This window comes from Rattus rattus, chromosome 7, assembly GCF_011064425.1.
Source record: "Rattus rattus isolate New Zealand chromosome 7, Rrattus_CSIRO_v1, whole genome shotgun sequence".
NCBI lineage: Eukaryota > Metazoa > Chordata > Mammalia > Rodentia > Muridae > Rattus > Rattus rattus.
Genome location: NC_046160.1, coordinates 98,447,931 through 98,465,444, shown reverse-complemented (window position 1 = coordinate 98,465,444; position 17,514 = coordinate 98,447,931). Strand labels below are relative to the sequence as shown.

At 46.7% G+C, this 17,514-nt stretch overlaps 1 protein-coding gene across 1 annotated transcript; it reads left to right on the top strand.

Annotated features, from left to right (window-relative positions):
* The first annotated feature begins 195 nt into the window (after positions 1-195).
* On the top strand, positions 196-15,604 carry Fam161b (FAM161 centrosomal protein B). The gene is made up of 9 exons (XM_032909141.1): positions 196-258; positions 3,639-3,958; positions 5,318-5,871; positions 6,624-6,973; positions 7,743-7,870; positions 13,363-13,527; positions 13,763-13,862; positions 15,251-15,393; positions 15,524-15,604. Exons 1-8 carry the CDS (start codon positions 196-198, stop codon positions 15,356-15,358), a joined length of 1,788 nt encoding a protein of 595 aa, XP_032765032.1. The 3' UTR covers positions 15,359-15,393; positions 15,524-15,604.
* The last annotated feature ends 1,910 nt before the right edge of the window (positions 15,605-17,514 follow it).

Here is a 17,514-nt window from a genome sequence, read left to right as displayed (position 1 = left end):
CGGCGCTTCAGAACCGGAAATAAAATTGTTGAAGAAAATCAGCCAATCAGAAAGCGCCCTTGCCTCATTGGAACAGACTAGCGATTGAAAGCCAATCCGAGGCTAATGCAGTGAAGGGGCGTAGCTAGCAGCACCTTGCGGCTAGCGCAGCTGTCACCGCCGCTGTCACCTCTGCTTCTCCCTCTAGTTAGGAAGATGACTGTGAGAGGGGACTGCAGGAGGCCGAAGTGCGCCAGTGGAGCCGTGGTGGTGGAGAAAGTAAGCAGGATGCCTCAGCAAAGGGAATCCTCAAGTGGAAGCTGTTTAGCGTTGCCAGAGTCAGGGCGTGTCACCAAGGGCGTGGAATATTGGCTGTGCTTAGGCGCAGAATCGAATCTTGGGGAGCGTGGGTCATTTTGTCTTGTACCAGGCTGCGATATCAGGGACCGTATTAATAACAAACTACGAATTAACCTTGAAAATCTTAAAAGCAATCTTTATCTTCATATAATTATCCAGAAAAGGCAAATCTAGGGGGTGAGTCATTGCCTGGGGGTGAGAAGGTGAGGAGAAATAGGGAGAGACTTCTAAACACTTCCAAGGTTTTTGTTGTTGTTTTAGAGTAAGGAAAATGTATCGAAGCTTACTGTAGTTATGAATGTGCCGCTCTTCAAATATACTAAAATGCATTGAATTGGATGTGTGCATCCTCTCAAACCCATTTTCTAGAAAACAGATGGATTAAGCAATTTGCCCCCAAATCTCTAAAAACAGAAAATAGGCTGGCGGTTGCTTAGGGCTGACAGGGTGATAGGATGTGGAAGGGTTAAGGGAAATAATAATAATGAAAGGCTACAGTGGTACTTCAGGGCAGTGGTTCTCAATCTTTGTCACCTGAGATCACCCTGCATATCAGATATTTCCCTTACAATTCACAACAGTAGCAAAATTACAGTTATGAATTAACAATGAAAATAACTCTGTGGTTGGGGTGGCCACAACATGAAGAACTGTATCAAAAGGGTCACAGCATTAGGAAGGTTGGAACTGCTGCTTTAGGGGAATGGTGAAAGCGTTGTGAATTACACTGTGAGAGTTAGATGACTCTGACTATATTAGAAGCCAGAGGAGAATGCACTTTGTGTTTCAATAAAGTTGTATTTAAAGTGAAGGAGCCAGCATTATGGCTCATACTTGTAAACCCAACAATTCTATAATACTAAAGCGGAAGGATAGAGTTCAAGGTCGCCCTCTGAGCACGTGCTCTTCAGCAACAGAGCTAGGGTTACAGCACATACTTATCTTTAACTCAGACGGACGGCTCTAATCGCAACTAACCATCCCCTGCTGGCCTTGCGCCCACCACTCTAAGGACATCTCAGGTCTCTGTCCTCCAGCCACACCAGCCTTCCCTCTATCACTACATGATCCAATTGAGACAATAAAAGTCAGCCTAAAACTCAAAGTCAGACACTCCCGACTAATGGTTCAGTTCGCTTTCCACACTATAATGATGGGCAAGCATGCATTCAGTAGACACAATACTCCATACGTTTATTTTTCTATGTTTATGGTGCTGGGGACCGAGCCCAGGATCCTGTGCATTCTGGGCAAATGCTCTTCATGGAGCTAAATTCCCAGCTCCAGATTTCAGCCTTTCTTTAACTAGCAATAGGATACTCTGTTTTGGTGACATGGTGTCAGGGACTTGCAGTTTCTAGTGAATCGCACAGTCAAGAGAGTGAACAATAGCTGTTCTCTAAGTGCCGCACTCATTAGGTTAACGTATTAGTACATTTTTACTTAAACCACCGTAACTTAGAATGGGTTTATCTGGACATAACCGCATCATGAGTGAAAGAGCTTCTGCACTCTGCCTAAGAGATACAGCCAAGGGCAAAAGCAAGCTGACCACGAAGTAGTGTTTTTCTTGGGCCTATAACATAATCTCAGAATTACTAACACTTCTTTCTTCTAAGTGATTATGCTAACTTATCAATCATTTGCCTTTACCCTACAATATTGCACAGGTATCCACCTTTCTAGACTGTTCTCGTTCATCACAGTACCTGTCCAGAGTTGATCCCCCTTCTCCATCCCTCTTCTCAAAACAATCTGGACATGCTGATCCTAATCTACCCGTGTGCATTTGCTATAGTTTTCCATGATGTTGTGCGAGACGTTGATACATTTAATCCTGGGTATCGGTGTGTTCCTGGTGCCCTCTGATGGGTAGCGACAGACAAGCTTTCCAAGGGCACACTTAATTTATGCTATCCTCATATGATTTCCCTTTGCTCTCACTAGAACACAAACTCCAACACTGTACTGCCTGGGTTTGTGTCAACCTGACACAGGCCAGGGTCATCAGAGAGGAAAGAGCATCAGTTAAGGAAATGCCTCCGTGAGAGCCAACTGTAACACATTTCTCAATTAGTGAACAATGGGAGAGGGCCCAACCCATGGTTGGTGGGGCTATCCTTGGACCGGTGGTCCTGGTTTCTATAAGAAGGCAGGCTGAACAAGCGAGGGGGGAAAGCCAGTAAGCAGCACTCCTTCATGTGCTCTGCATCAGCTCCTGCCTTTAGGTTCCTGCCCTGCTTAAGTTCCTGTCCTGACTTCCTTCTGTGATGAACAGCAATGTGGAAGTATAAGTCAAATAAATCCTTTCCTCCCCAACTTGTTTTTTGGTCATGGTGTTTCATCACAGCAATAGATACCCTGACTAAGACAATGACATACTAGGCACCCACCCCATATTGTCTTGTATGCACAAGTGATGGATGTAATCTGATGCTGTTGCTTTACGGTGCCGGGGAAATGAAGCCAACACTTGATCCCCTGAGCATGCTAGGCAAGAACTCAACTACTGTGCTCCACTTGTAGCCTTTAAAGTAGTTAAACTCTGGTCGGGAGTTCCACTCCCCCATGCTGCTCTTTCTCCTAGATACATCATCTCTCCACTAAGCATCTATTCCTGGTGATGGTGTGGAAACTGGTTAGAGCATGAGGAAAGGGGGTTGGGGATTTAGCTCAGTGGTAGAGTGCTTGCCTAGCAAGCGCAAGGCCCTGGGTTCGGTCCCCAGCTCCGAAAAAAAAAAGAAAAAAGAAAAAAGAAAAAAAAAAGAACATGAGGAAAGTAAGGGTGCCAATGGGAACATAAGGGAAGGAAGATGGGTAAGAATTATATAAATCCCAAGTGAACTGGGAGCAGAGCGTAGCCAGGTCATATGCAGGCTTCCCAGAACCCTGGGAAACATACTGTGTGGTTCAGGCTAGGTACCCAGAGTGCTCTTTCTGTGCTGAATGGAGCAGGGACTCCATTAGCAATTCTGCAGCCTTTGCTACACACAGCCAGGCAGATGCATATACTGTGCTGTGCCTTTTGAATGAAGAATGGATCTTTTCCTTTGCCCCTTCCCGGTCCCTGATATACTAAAGCCTTCAAAGTAAAGCTAAAGCCATGTTTTAAGAACCTTTGAAATTAGAGTGTAACTCTCACTGATTTCTTTTTTTTTTTTCTTTTCTTTTTTTTTTTTTTTTTTTTTTTTTTTTTTGGAGCTGGGGACCGAACCCAGGGTCTTACGCTTGCTAGGCAAGCGCTCTACCACTGAGCTAAATCCCCAACCCCACTCTCACTGATTTCTATTTTGTTTTAGATATTTCCCCCCAAATCATCCTCCTCAGACACCGAGCTGGAAGATGAGCCGTTTGGAGAAGGGCTGTTTTTGTCCAGAGCTGGCAAACTCCATGAGTTCCTCAGCCCAGAGGAGGAGACGGATTCTACTTCTGACTCCACAGGGAGCTTTCACAGAACCATCCAGGTTCCGAGGCAGAGAGGGAGGTGGGCTCTCCTGGAGAATCTCTTTCAGTCTGATCTAGACAGTGATCAGAATGGCTCTGAGGATGAGGAAAACTTGGAGAGCTTCTTCCAAGACAAGAGCAGGGGGAAGCCACAGGTCCAGCCTCCATCTCTCAGGTAAGACATTGCATCGAGTGGCTGCAATGCTCCAGCTGTATCTCAGGGCCTTGCCCTCCCCTTGGCAGCACCCTCTGCATTGCTGCTTCCCAATCAGTTCTTGGATCCGCTGCGTGTTGAGACTCTTTCTAAAAACATCCATGTCTGTGGGGGTTTTGCCCGCTTGTATGTATACCGTGTTTATGCCTAATGGCCAGAGAGCAGAAGAACATCAGATTCCCCTGGAAGTGTAGTTACAGACAGCTCTGAACTGCCGTGTGTGCTGGGAATCAAACCCAGGCCCTCTGGAAGAGCCATGTCTCCAGCCCACATGTCTTGGTTCTTACCCAGTGATCCTCAGTAACTTCAGGCAACACTTACTTAGCTCATGAATCAGTGGGATTGACCAAAGGGGTGCCTTTCCCAAACATCTTCTCCTCCGAGAACAACAAGGCTCGCTGTCCGTGTCCAAGTCTATCACAGCATATATGCTTTAGCTTTTTTTTTTTTTTTTTGAAACAGGTTCTCACGTAGTCTAGGCTGGACCAAAACTCCTGAACTTCCCAGTTATAGCTCTCAAAGGCTTCGGGCATGTGGTACCACACTGGCCTTTAACAAATATAATATGCACTCTCTTCCCAATAACTTTATAAGTAGCTAATATTTCTGCCACTCTACATGGGAAATCCAAGAACCTAAGGTTCGAATTGGATCCTTCTGACTCTGAGCCCTGTGCCACCCAACTAGACTGCGTGCAGTTATCAGAATGCAAAGTGGCAATTCCTGTATGAATTCTTTTTTTTTTCTTTTTTCTTTTTTTCGGAGCTGGGGACCAAACCCAGGGCCTTGCGCTCGCTAGGCAAGCGCTCTACCACTGAGCTAAATCCCCAACCCCATGAATTCTTTTTTTTTTTTTCTTTTTTCTTTTTTTCAGAGCTGGGGACCAAACCCAGGGCCTTGCGCTTGCCTAGGGCTACCACTGAGCTAAATCCCCAACCCCCATGAATTCTTTTTTAAAAGATTTATTTATTTAATGTTTGTGAGAGAGTATACTGTCACTGTCTTCAGACATACCAGAAGAGGGCATCAGATCTCATTACAGATGGTTGTGAGCCACCATGTGGTTGCTGGGAATTGAACTCAGGACCTCTGGAAGAGCAGTCAGTACTCTTAACCGTTGAGCCATCTCTCCAGCCCCTCCTGTATGAATTCTTAGAAGACCTGTGTTGTGGCAAGAAGGGAGGCCTAGCTGATAAGGTTAAGAACCCAGAGGCCTTTGGGGCTTTGGGATAGAAATGAAGGGAGGGAAAGGAGGGGGCTCTAGGAGGAGCCTCACCTCCTGACTGCTGGGTCCATACACAGAACTGCTTTCTCCCCTAGGAGTGGCTCCATGAGACGCTGCAGCTCCTTGATTAGACTTCCCTCTGACATTCCCAAGGCTCAGACCCTGCCAACCTCAGACTCTGGACCTCCCTCCCAGCACAGAAGTGTTTGCTCTTGGGCCTCTTCCATCACTGTGCCTCAGCCATTCCACATGACACTGCGTGAGGCCCGGAAGAAAGCGCAGTGGCTGGCCTCACCTGCCTCTTTTGAGCAGGAAAGGCTCCAGGCCCAGAAGCAGGGCCAGGAAGAGGCAGAGTGCCACCGGCAGTTCCGGGCCCAGCCTGTGCCTGCGCACGTCTACCTGCCCCTGTATCAGGAGATCATGGAGCGCAGAGAGGCAAGGAGGCGCGCCCGTATTCAGCAGAGGAAAGAGCTGCTTCTCTCCTCCGTGAAGCCCTTCAGCTTCCTTGAGAAGAAAGAAGAGCAAAAGGAAGATACTCCTCAGAGAGACTTAGCTGCCGTGGCTCAGACCAAGGTCCCCCCAAAGAAGGCCACTTCTAGAAAGATCCCTAAGTCCATTCTGGAACCAGCCCTTGGGGACAAACTCCAGGGTAAGGACACTCTGGCTACCTGTGGTCTGCTGTCCACAGAGGTGCTAAAGGAATTCAGGATCAATATTCAGGGATTACAATATTCAGGTTGGAGTCTGTCCCACAGTGGTTCTCAAGCTCTCTAATGCTGAGACCCTTTAATACAGTTCTTCAGGTTGTGGTGACCCCCCCATAAAATTATTTCCTTGCTACTTCATAATTGTCATTTTGCTACTGTTATGAATCATAATGTAAATGTCTGATCTGTACAATATCTGATATGTGACCCCCCCGAAGGGGGTCACGACCCACTGGTCAAGAACCACTGGTCTGTAGGGAGGTCCTACAGCAACCTTGTCCCCAGGCTGAGCCTGGAGACCCCTCTCAGTAAGCACCCACCAAAGTCTCTGGACTAGCATAAGTATGGAAGCAAACCCCAGGACCAGTGCCAGTGCCATCTCCAGCCCGCTGCCTCTGGGAAGGCTTCCTCACCGCCTCATCTCAGAGAGGAGCAAATTCCTTGGGGAATGATTGTTACCTTTCTGTTTGGTTGTTCACTTGTTTTTTGCATGCTTTAGCACACGACTGTTAGTGTTTAAAGGAGGGAAGGCATGGACCTGTGGTTACCTGTGCATGTAGTCCCACAAACTCAGGAAGTCAAGGCCAGAGGGCTTAAATAAATCAGAGACCAATCTGGGCTACATAGCGAGTCTGCCTCAAAAGGCGACAGGGAGGCATTCTCCAGATCCTCTTCTTTTATTGCTTCTTCATAGAATCAGAGCTCCTCAGGAAAATCCGAATCCAGATGAGAGCCATGGACATGCTCCAGATGTCTTCCTCTCCTATCAGTGCCTCGAGTAACAGGGCTGCCCGAACGGCTACCCGCACCCAGGAGGAAAAGCTGAGCTTTCTACAGACTGAGTTCGTATTCCAGCCTCGGGTGAACCCCGAGGTCCCTGACTATGAGGGCCTTTACAAGGCTTTCCAGAGAAGAGCTGCTGAGAGAAGGGAGACCCGGGAGACAACTCGAAATAAGCCCTTCTTGCTAAGGACTGCCAACCTGTGTCACACTCCACGATCCTGTGATGCTGCTACTGCTGGAGGAGGGAGGATGAGAACCCAGGCAGGTAGCAGGGAGGGGCAGGGTCTGCAGCCTAAAGTATAACAGGGGAGGCCCAGATCCCAGAGGGAGGCACATGTTTTGACACTTTTCTGTCTTAGTTTTTATTTTTTCCAACACCTGCTGAGTTGCACACAGATCCACATTCTGTAAACTGAAAACAAGAACATTCCCTTTCGCACCTCCCAAGAGGGATTTTGCAAATATTGAGTCCACGCAAGTCTCAGAGCCCAATCTGTCTTAGCTTTGTTTCCCGCTGCTGTGATTGTCCACAGCGACTGAAGGGAGGATGGCTCGTTTTCCCTCGTCTTCCCAGGTTGCAGTAGGGCAGAGAAAGCCACAGGAGCTTGAGGTGGTATCATATTGACATGAGCGAAGAGCCATGAATACACACGTGTGCGCTGCTCTGTCTCTGCCTTGTCACAGAAGGAGAGTCTTCTCACCTTAATATAGTCAGGACAACCCCCCACTGACATGTCCTGGGTCTACCCGATCCAGACAGTTCCACATTGAGATTCTCTTCCCAAGTAACTCTACAGTATTACACTGCCAAAACTAATCACACATTCCAAAGAACTCTTCTCAGTTGATTAAAACATTAGACCCGATGTGCAAGCATGGGCCTTGTAACTAATCAAGATCTTGTTCACGTTATCTCTAATGGTGGGATTAAAGATCCTCAGTTCTAGTTCTTCCCTGAAACTGAGTAAACTGAGTCCTAATTAGGATAGAAACTAATCGTACTGTTACCATGTCACCTCCTTTCTTGCAGAAGTCCCCTCAGCCAACAGCTACACCCCTGCCAAGCAGTCGTTCTCTGAGTGGCCTTGCTTCTTTTTCTGTAAACACCCTCCCTGTGCACATCACAGATGCTACCAGGAAGCGGGAATCTGCAGTCCGGTGAGTAAGGAGGCCACAGCAGACTCATGACAGGTGTTAGCCCCAAATCCTGGGACTAGCCCTGCTGCTAGGCCTCTTCTCCATTACCAGAAACACTCTAGGGGTGAAAGAGTTCTTGGATGGGGCAGGGATATATGCTGTCACCCTTCCAGTCTGGGCAAGACACAGGGCTAAGCCTGAGATGCCCTGGAAAATTGACAATGTAACATGCAGTCTGAACCATGGGGATTTTCAGAGTAATTACCCTGCCTTCTGAGCAGTGCAAGCATAGAAGACTATGACAGCACAGGGAAGCCTAGGGGCATGGCCTCACAGCTTTTGGGACACATGTCTGAGGTAAAACATGAAGCATAAGGAAGAAGGGGCTGGGAGATGGTGCCAATGGTAAATCCTCTGCCGTGCAAACACGAAGACCTGAGTTCAGATGCCCAGGACCCAAGTAAAAGTACACCCACGAGCCAGCCAGCAAGCCTTGCACTTGCAGGTGAGCAGTGGGCAGAGAGAAGTGCATCTCTGCACAGCCAGTTAGGCAATAAGGGGGAGCCAGAGTCAGTGAGCAGCTGGGGCCAGCCAGACGGCCAAGTGGACAAAGGCACTTGCTGACGAGCCTGAGGACCTCAGTTCCATCCCAGGACCCACATGGTAGAACGTGAGAGCTGACCCTTGACCCCCTCCACACACATGCTGTGAGAGCCACCTTGCCAATGGATAAAGAGGAACGGGTCAGACAAAGACTCTGGAGGAAAGAAGATTCCAGAAAGAGAAGCCTGAGTATGAGACCCGAGTAGTAGTTTGTTATTGTCCAGCCTGCTGTCTCTGTACTGTGCTCAATGTCCTTTCCTTTCTAAAACAAGACAACAGCCTGTGTGAAAGGGAAGACAAAGCCAGGCTCAAGCAGAGCAGAACCCACCAGAGACAAGATGCCACGCCCATTGCCCAGATGGTCAAGCTGAGTCCGCTGGGAAGCAGGAGCCTGTTTTCCTTTTCTACTCTTTTCTTTTTCTTTCCTTCCCTTCCCCGTCCTTTCTTTTCTCTCCTTTTGGTTCAGTACTGGAGATCAAACTCTGGCCTTCTGCAACTTTGTCACACTCCTAGCCTGTGGATTTTTTTAACAGTTCTGCTGACCTGACTCTGGCACTGCTCTCATTTAGTCAGCAGGAAGACCTCTGCCAGGGCTCTGAAGTGAGCAGGAGCTGTGATGTAGCACAGGCTGAGGCCTGGGAAGGGACTAATACCTCAGTGCCTCCTGGAAGGCTCCCTAGGTGTAGCCGGGAGGGCCCTACTTTGTAGTATGATTTATTTTGTGTGCCTGGTCCTTCAAGAGAATTTTGATCCTATGACCTTCACTGTCAGTTGCCTCTTGGACTTCTGGGAATAGGAGAGGATATAAAAAGCCAGCAGAAGCGGGGAGGAGGAGGAGGAAGAGGAGGAGGGGGAGGGAGGAGGGGGGAGAGAGGAGGAAGGAGGGGGAGGGAGGAGGGAGATCCAAGTGGCGGAAGAGTAGGGTCAGAGAGTAGGCTTGGAGAAGCCTGGGGTCAGAAGAAGGGTTGAGTAGGGCTAAAGAGGAGACAGTTGGAGTAGAAAAGAGACTGAGCAGAGTGAGATAGGAGACCATTGAGCCAGGAGCTGAGCTGAGCCAGAGAAGATATTGTTAGGAGGCGGTGGCAAGTGGACTCGGCTGCAGAGTGAGAAGGCAGTTACAGCCAAGTCAGAAGCTGAGCTGAGCAGACAGGCTAGGACAGTTGGTATAGGTTAGAGCTGCTGGTAGGGAGAATTGGGAAGGGATTGTTTAAGCACGCTGTTAGGGAACTGAGGGAGGAATGGTTGGGAAAACAACCTTTGAAGGGGATGCTGGAGATTGGAGGAGGGCTGGCAAGGAGTTCAGAGAAAAGATTACTGTTTGTCAGAAAAGGAGACAACATAAAATTAAAAAGAAAAAAAACCACACATAAGTGGCGTCCAACATGGGGAAGGTTTGACTTCAAGTACCAAAGAGCAGAAGGCAGGAAAATGGGCGGGGGGTTGCTTTGTTGAAGCTCTTGCTGGGGCACCCTTGCCCCGTGGTTTTCAACAGCAGTTTTTTTTCCTCTCCTTTTCCTCATTTTGGGCTATTTTGTTTATAAAAGGGTTGAAAGAGTAGATGAGCAACTGGAAAAATAAGGGTGGGAATGGAGAAGCTTGGGAATCAGAAATGGAGGAAATGGGAAGACAAGAGGGTTTCTTCTTCTTGAAAAAGTAACAGTTGGCTGTGCAGCTAGAGAAACTGAGAGGTAGACAAACTTGGAGAACATCAGACAAGGGAGAACAGATTCCTTCCCAGTGACCGAACCAGAGAGGGGGAGTTCCCCCCAGGTACAGAGAGGTGAAGGACCTGTGTCATAGGACAGCCAAGTCACAGAAATGAAAACCAGGAGGAGGGCCAGAGGAGACGGGACAGCAGACAGTGAAACCTAACCACAGCACCTCTTGAGGACAGGCAGTTCTGAGTCAGAGTCACCAGCAGCGTTCCCACTAGGTAGACAGCCTATGCCTGCTAATGGGGGTAATTCACAAGGTTCTGACAAAATAGCATGGCGTTCTAGAATGGATCTAAGGTGGTTTAAAAGGCAGTGATGTCTTATGGTATGCCCTATGTGAAACAAACTCAGAATTATTCCCCAAACTGGACGGGATTGGTAACAGTTGCACCAGATTGCATCGGTCGTCATGGTGGAGACAAGAATCCACGAAGCTGGAACAACAGAGCTAGCAAATTAATCTTGTGAGATGGCCCAGTTGTTAGGTGAAGGTTGGTATGCTAACATGTCAACTTGAAGGCGCAATCGTAGAATGATGTCATTCAGCAGCTGAGGAGCCAGGACAGAATTGTGTATCATTTACAAAACCTATCCAAGGCTCAGGGGAAGCCCTCACTGACTTGTTTTTTTTTTTTTTTTTTTTTTTTAACAAAGGTTAGTTTCAGCTGTGAACAACGCCACATCAGACTCAATGTTACTGAGACTGACATCTGAAAATGTAAAGAGAATGCAAAACAACTATCAGGCATCTCAAGGAGAGGGCGGCCTCATAGAAAAGTGGGTCAGGAGATGGTGCTATTGGTTCTGTCGTGTATAATGCACAGTAATGGGAGAGCCATAGCTAAAGGCCTCAGATCTCTGAATGCATAGTGTGTTAACTATGGAAGGTGTGGTCATTTGCAAAAATACTGTGACCAAGCCACTAAAGGTCTCAGATCTCAAAATGTCTGCTGTTTTAATTGTGGGAAACATGGTCATTTGAAAGAAAACAAGGCATCTGTAAGGGCAATAGTTTTTCTAAATATAAACCAGAAAGAAGGACTGAGCTTCCAGGGTATGCAGGTGATGTGGCAAGAACCAAAGGGTCTACGTCCAAGAGATAGGCAAGGCAATTTGTCATTTGGAAACCAAATGGGGTGCCTAGCTCCAGACCCTGCAGCAAAAAGTACCAGCATGCCCAAGTGAGGGCTGCAAACCAAAGGTTCACAAAGGGTGGAGATCAGGAGACTTGCATGAGGAACTCCAGAACAAAGAGTTGCTAGAAGATGTTAGTCCAGGAGGATAAAAGGTTCAGAATGTATGGTACCCAAGTTCTAGGAAAGAGAGCAATGCTGTTAGCTGCTGCTGCTGCTGCTTCTTCTTCTTCTTCTTCTTCTTCTTCTTCTTCTTCTTCTTCTTCTTCTTCTTCTTCTTCTTCTTCTTCTTCTTCTTCTTCTTCTTCTTCTTCTTCTTCTTCTTCTTCTTCTTCTTCTTCTTCTTCTTCTTCTTCTTCTTCTTCTTCTTCTTCTTCTTCTTCTTCTTCTTCTTTTTTTCTGAGCTGAGGACCGAACCCAGGGCCTTGCGCTTGCCTGAGCTAAATCCCCAACCTGCTGTTAGCTTCTTATCTCAGTTCTGCACGTGCTCTTGAGAGAAACATCACATCAGACATCTGAAAAAGACATTAAACAGAATGGAGAAACAAGACTCACAACAGGAGGGCCAGAGAGATGGCTCAGGGGTTAAGAGCACTGACTGTTCTTCTAGAGGTCCTGAGTTCAAATCCCAGCAACCACATGGTGGCTCACAACCATCTGTAATGAGATCTGATGCCCTCTTCTGGTGTGTCTGAAGAGAGCTACAGTATACTTCTACATAATTACATAATAGATAAATATTTAAGAATCACAACAGGAGCATGGCTACACTGAGACCTCGTAAGAATACTTAGGACACAGAGATGCTTCCCTCTCAGATGTTGTCGGTACTAACCCTAGGCCAAGTCTCTCAGAATTCCAAGGCCCAGGAAAAGGCCCTGCAAATGAGAGGCAGCCAAGCTACAGACGACAGCACATCTGCCTTCCAACATCAGGGAGTTGAGGATTTTAGCAGATGAAGCTTTTGTGCCCTGGTTCTTGATCTGTTTGAATGTATTTCTAAGTGCAGAGTCTTGGTTATTTTGTCTTTGGCGGAACCCACCATAGAACTGTCTACATTAAGAGAGGCCTGTTTCCAGCTCTTTATGGAAATGGAGATTTGTGTTCTCAGAGAACTGTGAACCTAAGTCATTGCCTGGCCGCCGTGAGAGCACAGCGATCAGGGCAAACTCAGAAGGCCACCATCCTGGTTGTGGTTTTGGCTTTTGCTTTGCATGGTGAGTAGTGAGCAGAGGCTTTCTGCCTTTCGGTCCCCCACATAAGAACAGCCAGTCTACCTCGTCAGAGCCTGGTGACAGTTACATGAGATGTAAGGGTCTTTGGTTCCTGGTTGGCAGCTCTGTAGATGGTAGCTATGAGTACTGCTCCTGACAAAGGAAACACCTAACAAATCTATTTAGTCCTAGCTTTTTACGGCCATTTTACCCAGTGTGTTCTGTTCAGTCAATGAATTCCTCTCATGTGGGAAATTACAAGACCCAGAAAGCAGGAAGGGCACCATCTGCCATTGCTTTTTGTCCCAGAGTAGCTGTTGAGATGGGGTTCCCGATGGGCTAGGCTGACATGAAAATCACTGTAGCTGGGGCATCCTGAACATCTGTTCCTCCTGCACTGGGATTACAGGTCTGTGCCACTGTGCTCATCCTCAGAATCATTCTTTTCAGAAAACATAGTTGTGGCAAGTCTATAGAAAATTTTATTCATAGAAACACCAACTAGGGCTGGAGAGATGGCTCAGTGGTTAAGAGCATGTACTACGGAGGACTTAAATATGGTTCTCAGTATCCACACTGGGCTGCTCACAACTGCCTGGAACTAGCTCCCGCAGAATTGATGCCCTCTTCTGGACCCTGGGAGCACCCACATTCACACCTGCACATAGCCCTACCCCCCCAAATACACACACACACACACACACACACACACACACACACACACACACACACACACACACACACACACACCTTAAAGAAAAGTCAAGACTTAACTGACTTGGCAGAAAAGTTCCTAAGATGCTTACATGTGTGCCCAGGTCAACTGCTATTTTTGCTCTCTCTTTTAGAATGTCACTTGAAAAGAAGGACAAATCAGACATGAGCATTCAGTGGTTGGAGATGCACAAAAAGAACTGTCAAGCCATGTCTAAATCAGTGACCCTGCGGGCAAAAGCCATGGATCCCCACAAAAGCCTGGAAGAGGTGTTCAAAGCGAAGCTTAAGGAGAACCGGTCAGTGTCTTCCACAGTCAGATGGGTGCCCGTGTTAGGGTTAGGTTAGGTTCTAGAATATCACTGGCTTTGAAATGGCAAAATGGAGTCATTAGGGTGAACTACATCAGAGGAAGTCGTGGATTTTGGCAGGCAATAGGAATTTAGTGTCCACGAGAATGACCCTGCTTAACTTGCATGAAGGCTTTCTGATTTTGAAGGGATTGGTTGCTTCTAGAAACCTTGTTAATTCCAGGAACAATGACCGTAAGAGAGCAAAGGAATACAAGAAAGAACTGGAGGAAATGAGGAGACGAATCCAAACCAGGCCCTATCTCTTTGAACAAGTGACCAAGGTAATCCAGACTCTCAACTTTTTTCTGCCTTGGGTCAAAGGTTTCTTAGAAATTGTGAAAAGATTTTACTCTGTGATTACTTTCTTAAAACTTAGATACTCTAAATTGAGCTCCATGGTGGTTAATCTTTTCAATTTGATTGTGCTTGGTGACCCAGAAAATTAACACACCACACTTCTGGGTGTGTCTGTGAGAGTGTTTCCAGAAAGAATTAGCTGAGGAAGGAAGAACTACCCTGAATAGGGACAGCCTGGTCTCATAGGCTGGGGTTCTCCGGGTGGAATACAAGGCACAGACACATGGGCATTCTCTCGGCTTCCTGGCCACCATGACGCAGACAGCAGCTACCACATGCTTCCCCGCTATAGGGGTGCCTGGCCAGAAGTCCAAAGTGACAGGGCCAAAGGACCGTGGACACAAACTTCTGGTATTGGAGACGGGCTTCTTTTTATGGAGCTCACGCTACTATATAATTCATGGAGTCCAGGCTGGGCTTGAACCCTCCATACTCTTGCCTTAATCTCCCCTGTGCTGGGATTGTAGCCAGGCATCACCACACCCAGCTTTTACACTGCTAATAATGATGAAAGGCTAACTTGCTTTAGTAATGCCATTTTACTCCAAACATAGGTCCTTAAAGATCAGGGTGCTTGTAAGCACCTGTCAAGCCTCTTTCCAGAATAAGTGGCTTTTAGGCTGAATTATTTGAAAAATATTCTTTGGACTTTAAGAAGGTGAATCCCATTGAGATCTCCCAAGGAAGCCCTAGAGCCCTGGAACATCCAGAAAGACCCACCCCAGGCAGTTAAGTGCTGTATCTGGCTCTCTGGTTCACTGTGGGCACGAGCTCCATCACAGAGCAGGTGATATTCCTAGGTAATAGTGGATCTCCTCCTCCTTCAGATGCCCCTCCCCAATCTGGGCGGTCTAGAATTCACTTAGGTTGAGCTCGTTTTGTTGAGCGAGCTTACTCCTTCCCCCATAGACCTTTTAACATCTAGAAAACACCAAGCGCCTTGGTTTTGTTCTTAGATATGTCAAACAAGATAGCCTTCGAGCTAATTGCAGACCATATTCCTCCTGCTAAGTATTTGTAATATGTTAGTCTTCCTGAGGATGGTCTGGATGCTTTTCACAGGTGTGGCTCTCCATTAATTAAAAGCTGACACCTCCTACAAGTGTTAGAGAAATGTATTTGTACTGAATGACGAGTAAACCTGCATTTGAAATGGGGCTAAAAATAAGGCTCTTAAGTAATTCCTGGGCCACCGCCTGTTTAGCCTGTCTAGCACTAAAAGTGGTGGAAAGGTCACTCTTACAAAGACTGATTACCCAAGTAACTCAGGATCCTACTTCCTGAGACCACTGTGGTCGCTTCCATTCCACAGGCCCTGGCCCGGAAAGAAGCAGAGCAGCGCTACCGGGACACCCTGAGGCAGGCTGGCCTGGAGGAAGAGTTTGTAAGAACCAAGAGTCAAAGCACAGAGGCAGTGTGATGTAAGGAGAAAGCCAAAGTCAAGCATTCTCATTGGTAAGAGGTACTGGTGTCATCCCCAGGGACGCCACCGGGAGGGAACGTGGAGAAGTTACTCATCTGAGATAAGAGCTCATCTGTCTGTGTGAGGTGGAGACCGCTCACCTGCCTTCCCTTCTCCTTACAGCTAACGTCCCAGCATCACCTTTCAGAATGAAAGGCAGAGAAAAGAAAAGAGCAGAATACTGTTGTTATTTCCAGTTTTAAGTCCAAGTAATCCCCATTTTCTCCAATTTTACCCATTTTACCAAATAAAATGAGAGTGTTGGGACCATTCTTGCTGGTTTTTTTGTTTTTGTTTTTTTCGGAGCTGGGGACCGAACCCAGGGCCTTGCGCTTGCTAGGCAAGTGCTCTACCACTGAGCTAAATCCCCAACCCCTGTTGGGACCATTCTTAAACCTCACAGATCCTTTCAATGTAAAGTGTTGTTTTTCAGCATCTACGAAACTACAAAACTCATCCTTGGAGGTTGACAGCAGGATTTAGAAGGCTCTACAACTGCCTGCTGACCCCCGGCCAGAACAGCAATGGCTTGAACAGCCAACCAATCAGCTTGTGTAAATGGTTCACTCATCACATCAGGTCATCAAGCAGCCAACTAGGGGAGGAGCTTGAGTTTGCAGCCAAGGCCTCTGTTAGGGAATGGCGGAACAGAAGGAAATTTAGAGATCAAAGTGGAGCAGAGGGTGGAGGTGCCCTAGACCAGTGTTAAAGGCTCTTGGTTTGCACTTGACATTTAAGCGTAGGTATAGAAAATAAGGCAGAGCCCACACCAATCGGGTAGGTATAAGAGGGAAAGAGGTAGGAAGATAGGTAGCAATAAGGAAACGGAAATCCAGGACAGACAGACCAAATACATCCTCACCAGCTTCCAGTAACCTGGAATCTTGGCAATCATGTCTGCAACCTTAAGTGCAGGCCTTATCATTAGCATCTGATGCACTGGAACAAGTCAATTTTTATTGTTTGTAGGATGTGGTTTTTTTTTTTTTAAATATTTATTTTGTATGAAAACACTAGAGCTGTCTTCAGACAAATCTAGAAGATGGCATTGGATCCCATTACAGATGGTTGTGAGTCACCATGTGATTGCTGGGAATTGAACTCAGAACCTTTGGAAGAGTAATCAGTGCTCTTAACCACTGAGCCATCTCTCCAGCCTCCCCCGTAAGGATGTTTTTTCCCTCACCCTTTGTAGCACCTCTCTTCAGGTTGTTGACAACCAAAAATGTTTCCAGATATTGCGAAATGGCCTCTAGAGAGCAAAAATGTTGAGAATCAGATTGAGAATCACTCCTGTAGAAAGCAGACTGGTAATTTTGGAAAAACTTGACAAGTAATAGCTAGGAACTGGTCTCTGTACTAGAGGATAACTACGCATGCCGACAGCAAAGGCAGAGCAGTTCTTTTCTACCATTCTTTGAGAACACTGTTTGCATGTGTGTGTCAGCACAAAGTTCATTTTAAATAAAGCTGCTTTGACCACTGATTTTGTACTCATAGGTGATGTTTGGGATATTTTTTCTGGTCGATAATTGTGTCGTAGGCAGATGAAGATGATAATGAGTTAAAGAAGTGCACTTTTCCTGTTTAACCATTTCTGGAAAACATCCAAACTATCCTTTATAACAGCCATTTTGTAAGACTTACAGATTGTTTTAGTCCTGGATCTGCTAACAGCCATCTGGGCTTGCTAGTTCTTGTGTTTGCTTGCTTTTCACTTTCAGACAGTGTTTCTCTGTATAGCCCTTACTGTCCTGTATAACTTTATATGTACACCAGGCTGGCCTCAAACTCAAGAGATTACACTGCCTGTGCCTCCTGAGTGCTCAGATTAAAGGCACAAGTTACTCCCACCAGCCTGATGTGGACTGAAGTGGGATGCTCTGGAATAGCAGCAAGTGATCTTGTAAGCCATCTCTCCAGCCCAGAGAGTATGCTTTTCCTTTTTTTTTTTCTTTTCTTTTTTTGTTGTTGTTTGGATACCTTGTTGATCTAACACTTCCTATATATATCAGGCTGTCCTCAAACTCAAGAAATTTGTTTGTTCCTTGCATGTTGGGGGTCATGGCTCATCAGGGTCCTTCTTATTTTTTTAAGAAAGTATCTCACTGTGT

Bases quoted from the DNA above. Each gene is read 5' to 3' on its own strand.
- Fam161b (XM_032909141.1), top strand. From the start codon at position 196: ATGACTGTGAGAGGGGACTGCAGGAGGCCGAAGTGCGCCAGTGGAGCC. The intron at 259-3,638 runs GTAAGCAGGATG...ATTTTGTTTTAG, and splicing joins GAGCCGTGGTGGTGGAGAAA to ATATTTCCCCCCAAATCATC. The intron at 13,863-15,250 runs GTAATCCAGACT...TCCATTCCACAG, and splicing joins TCTTTGAACAAGTGACCAAG to GCCCTGGCCCGGAAAGAAGC.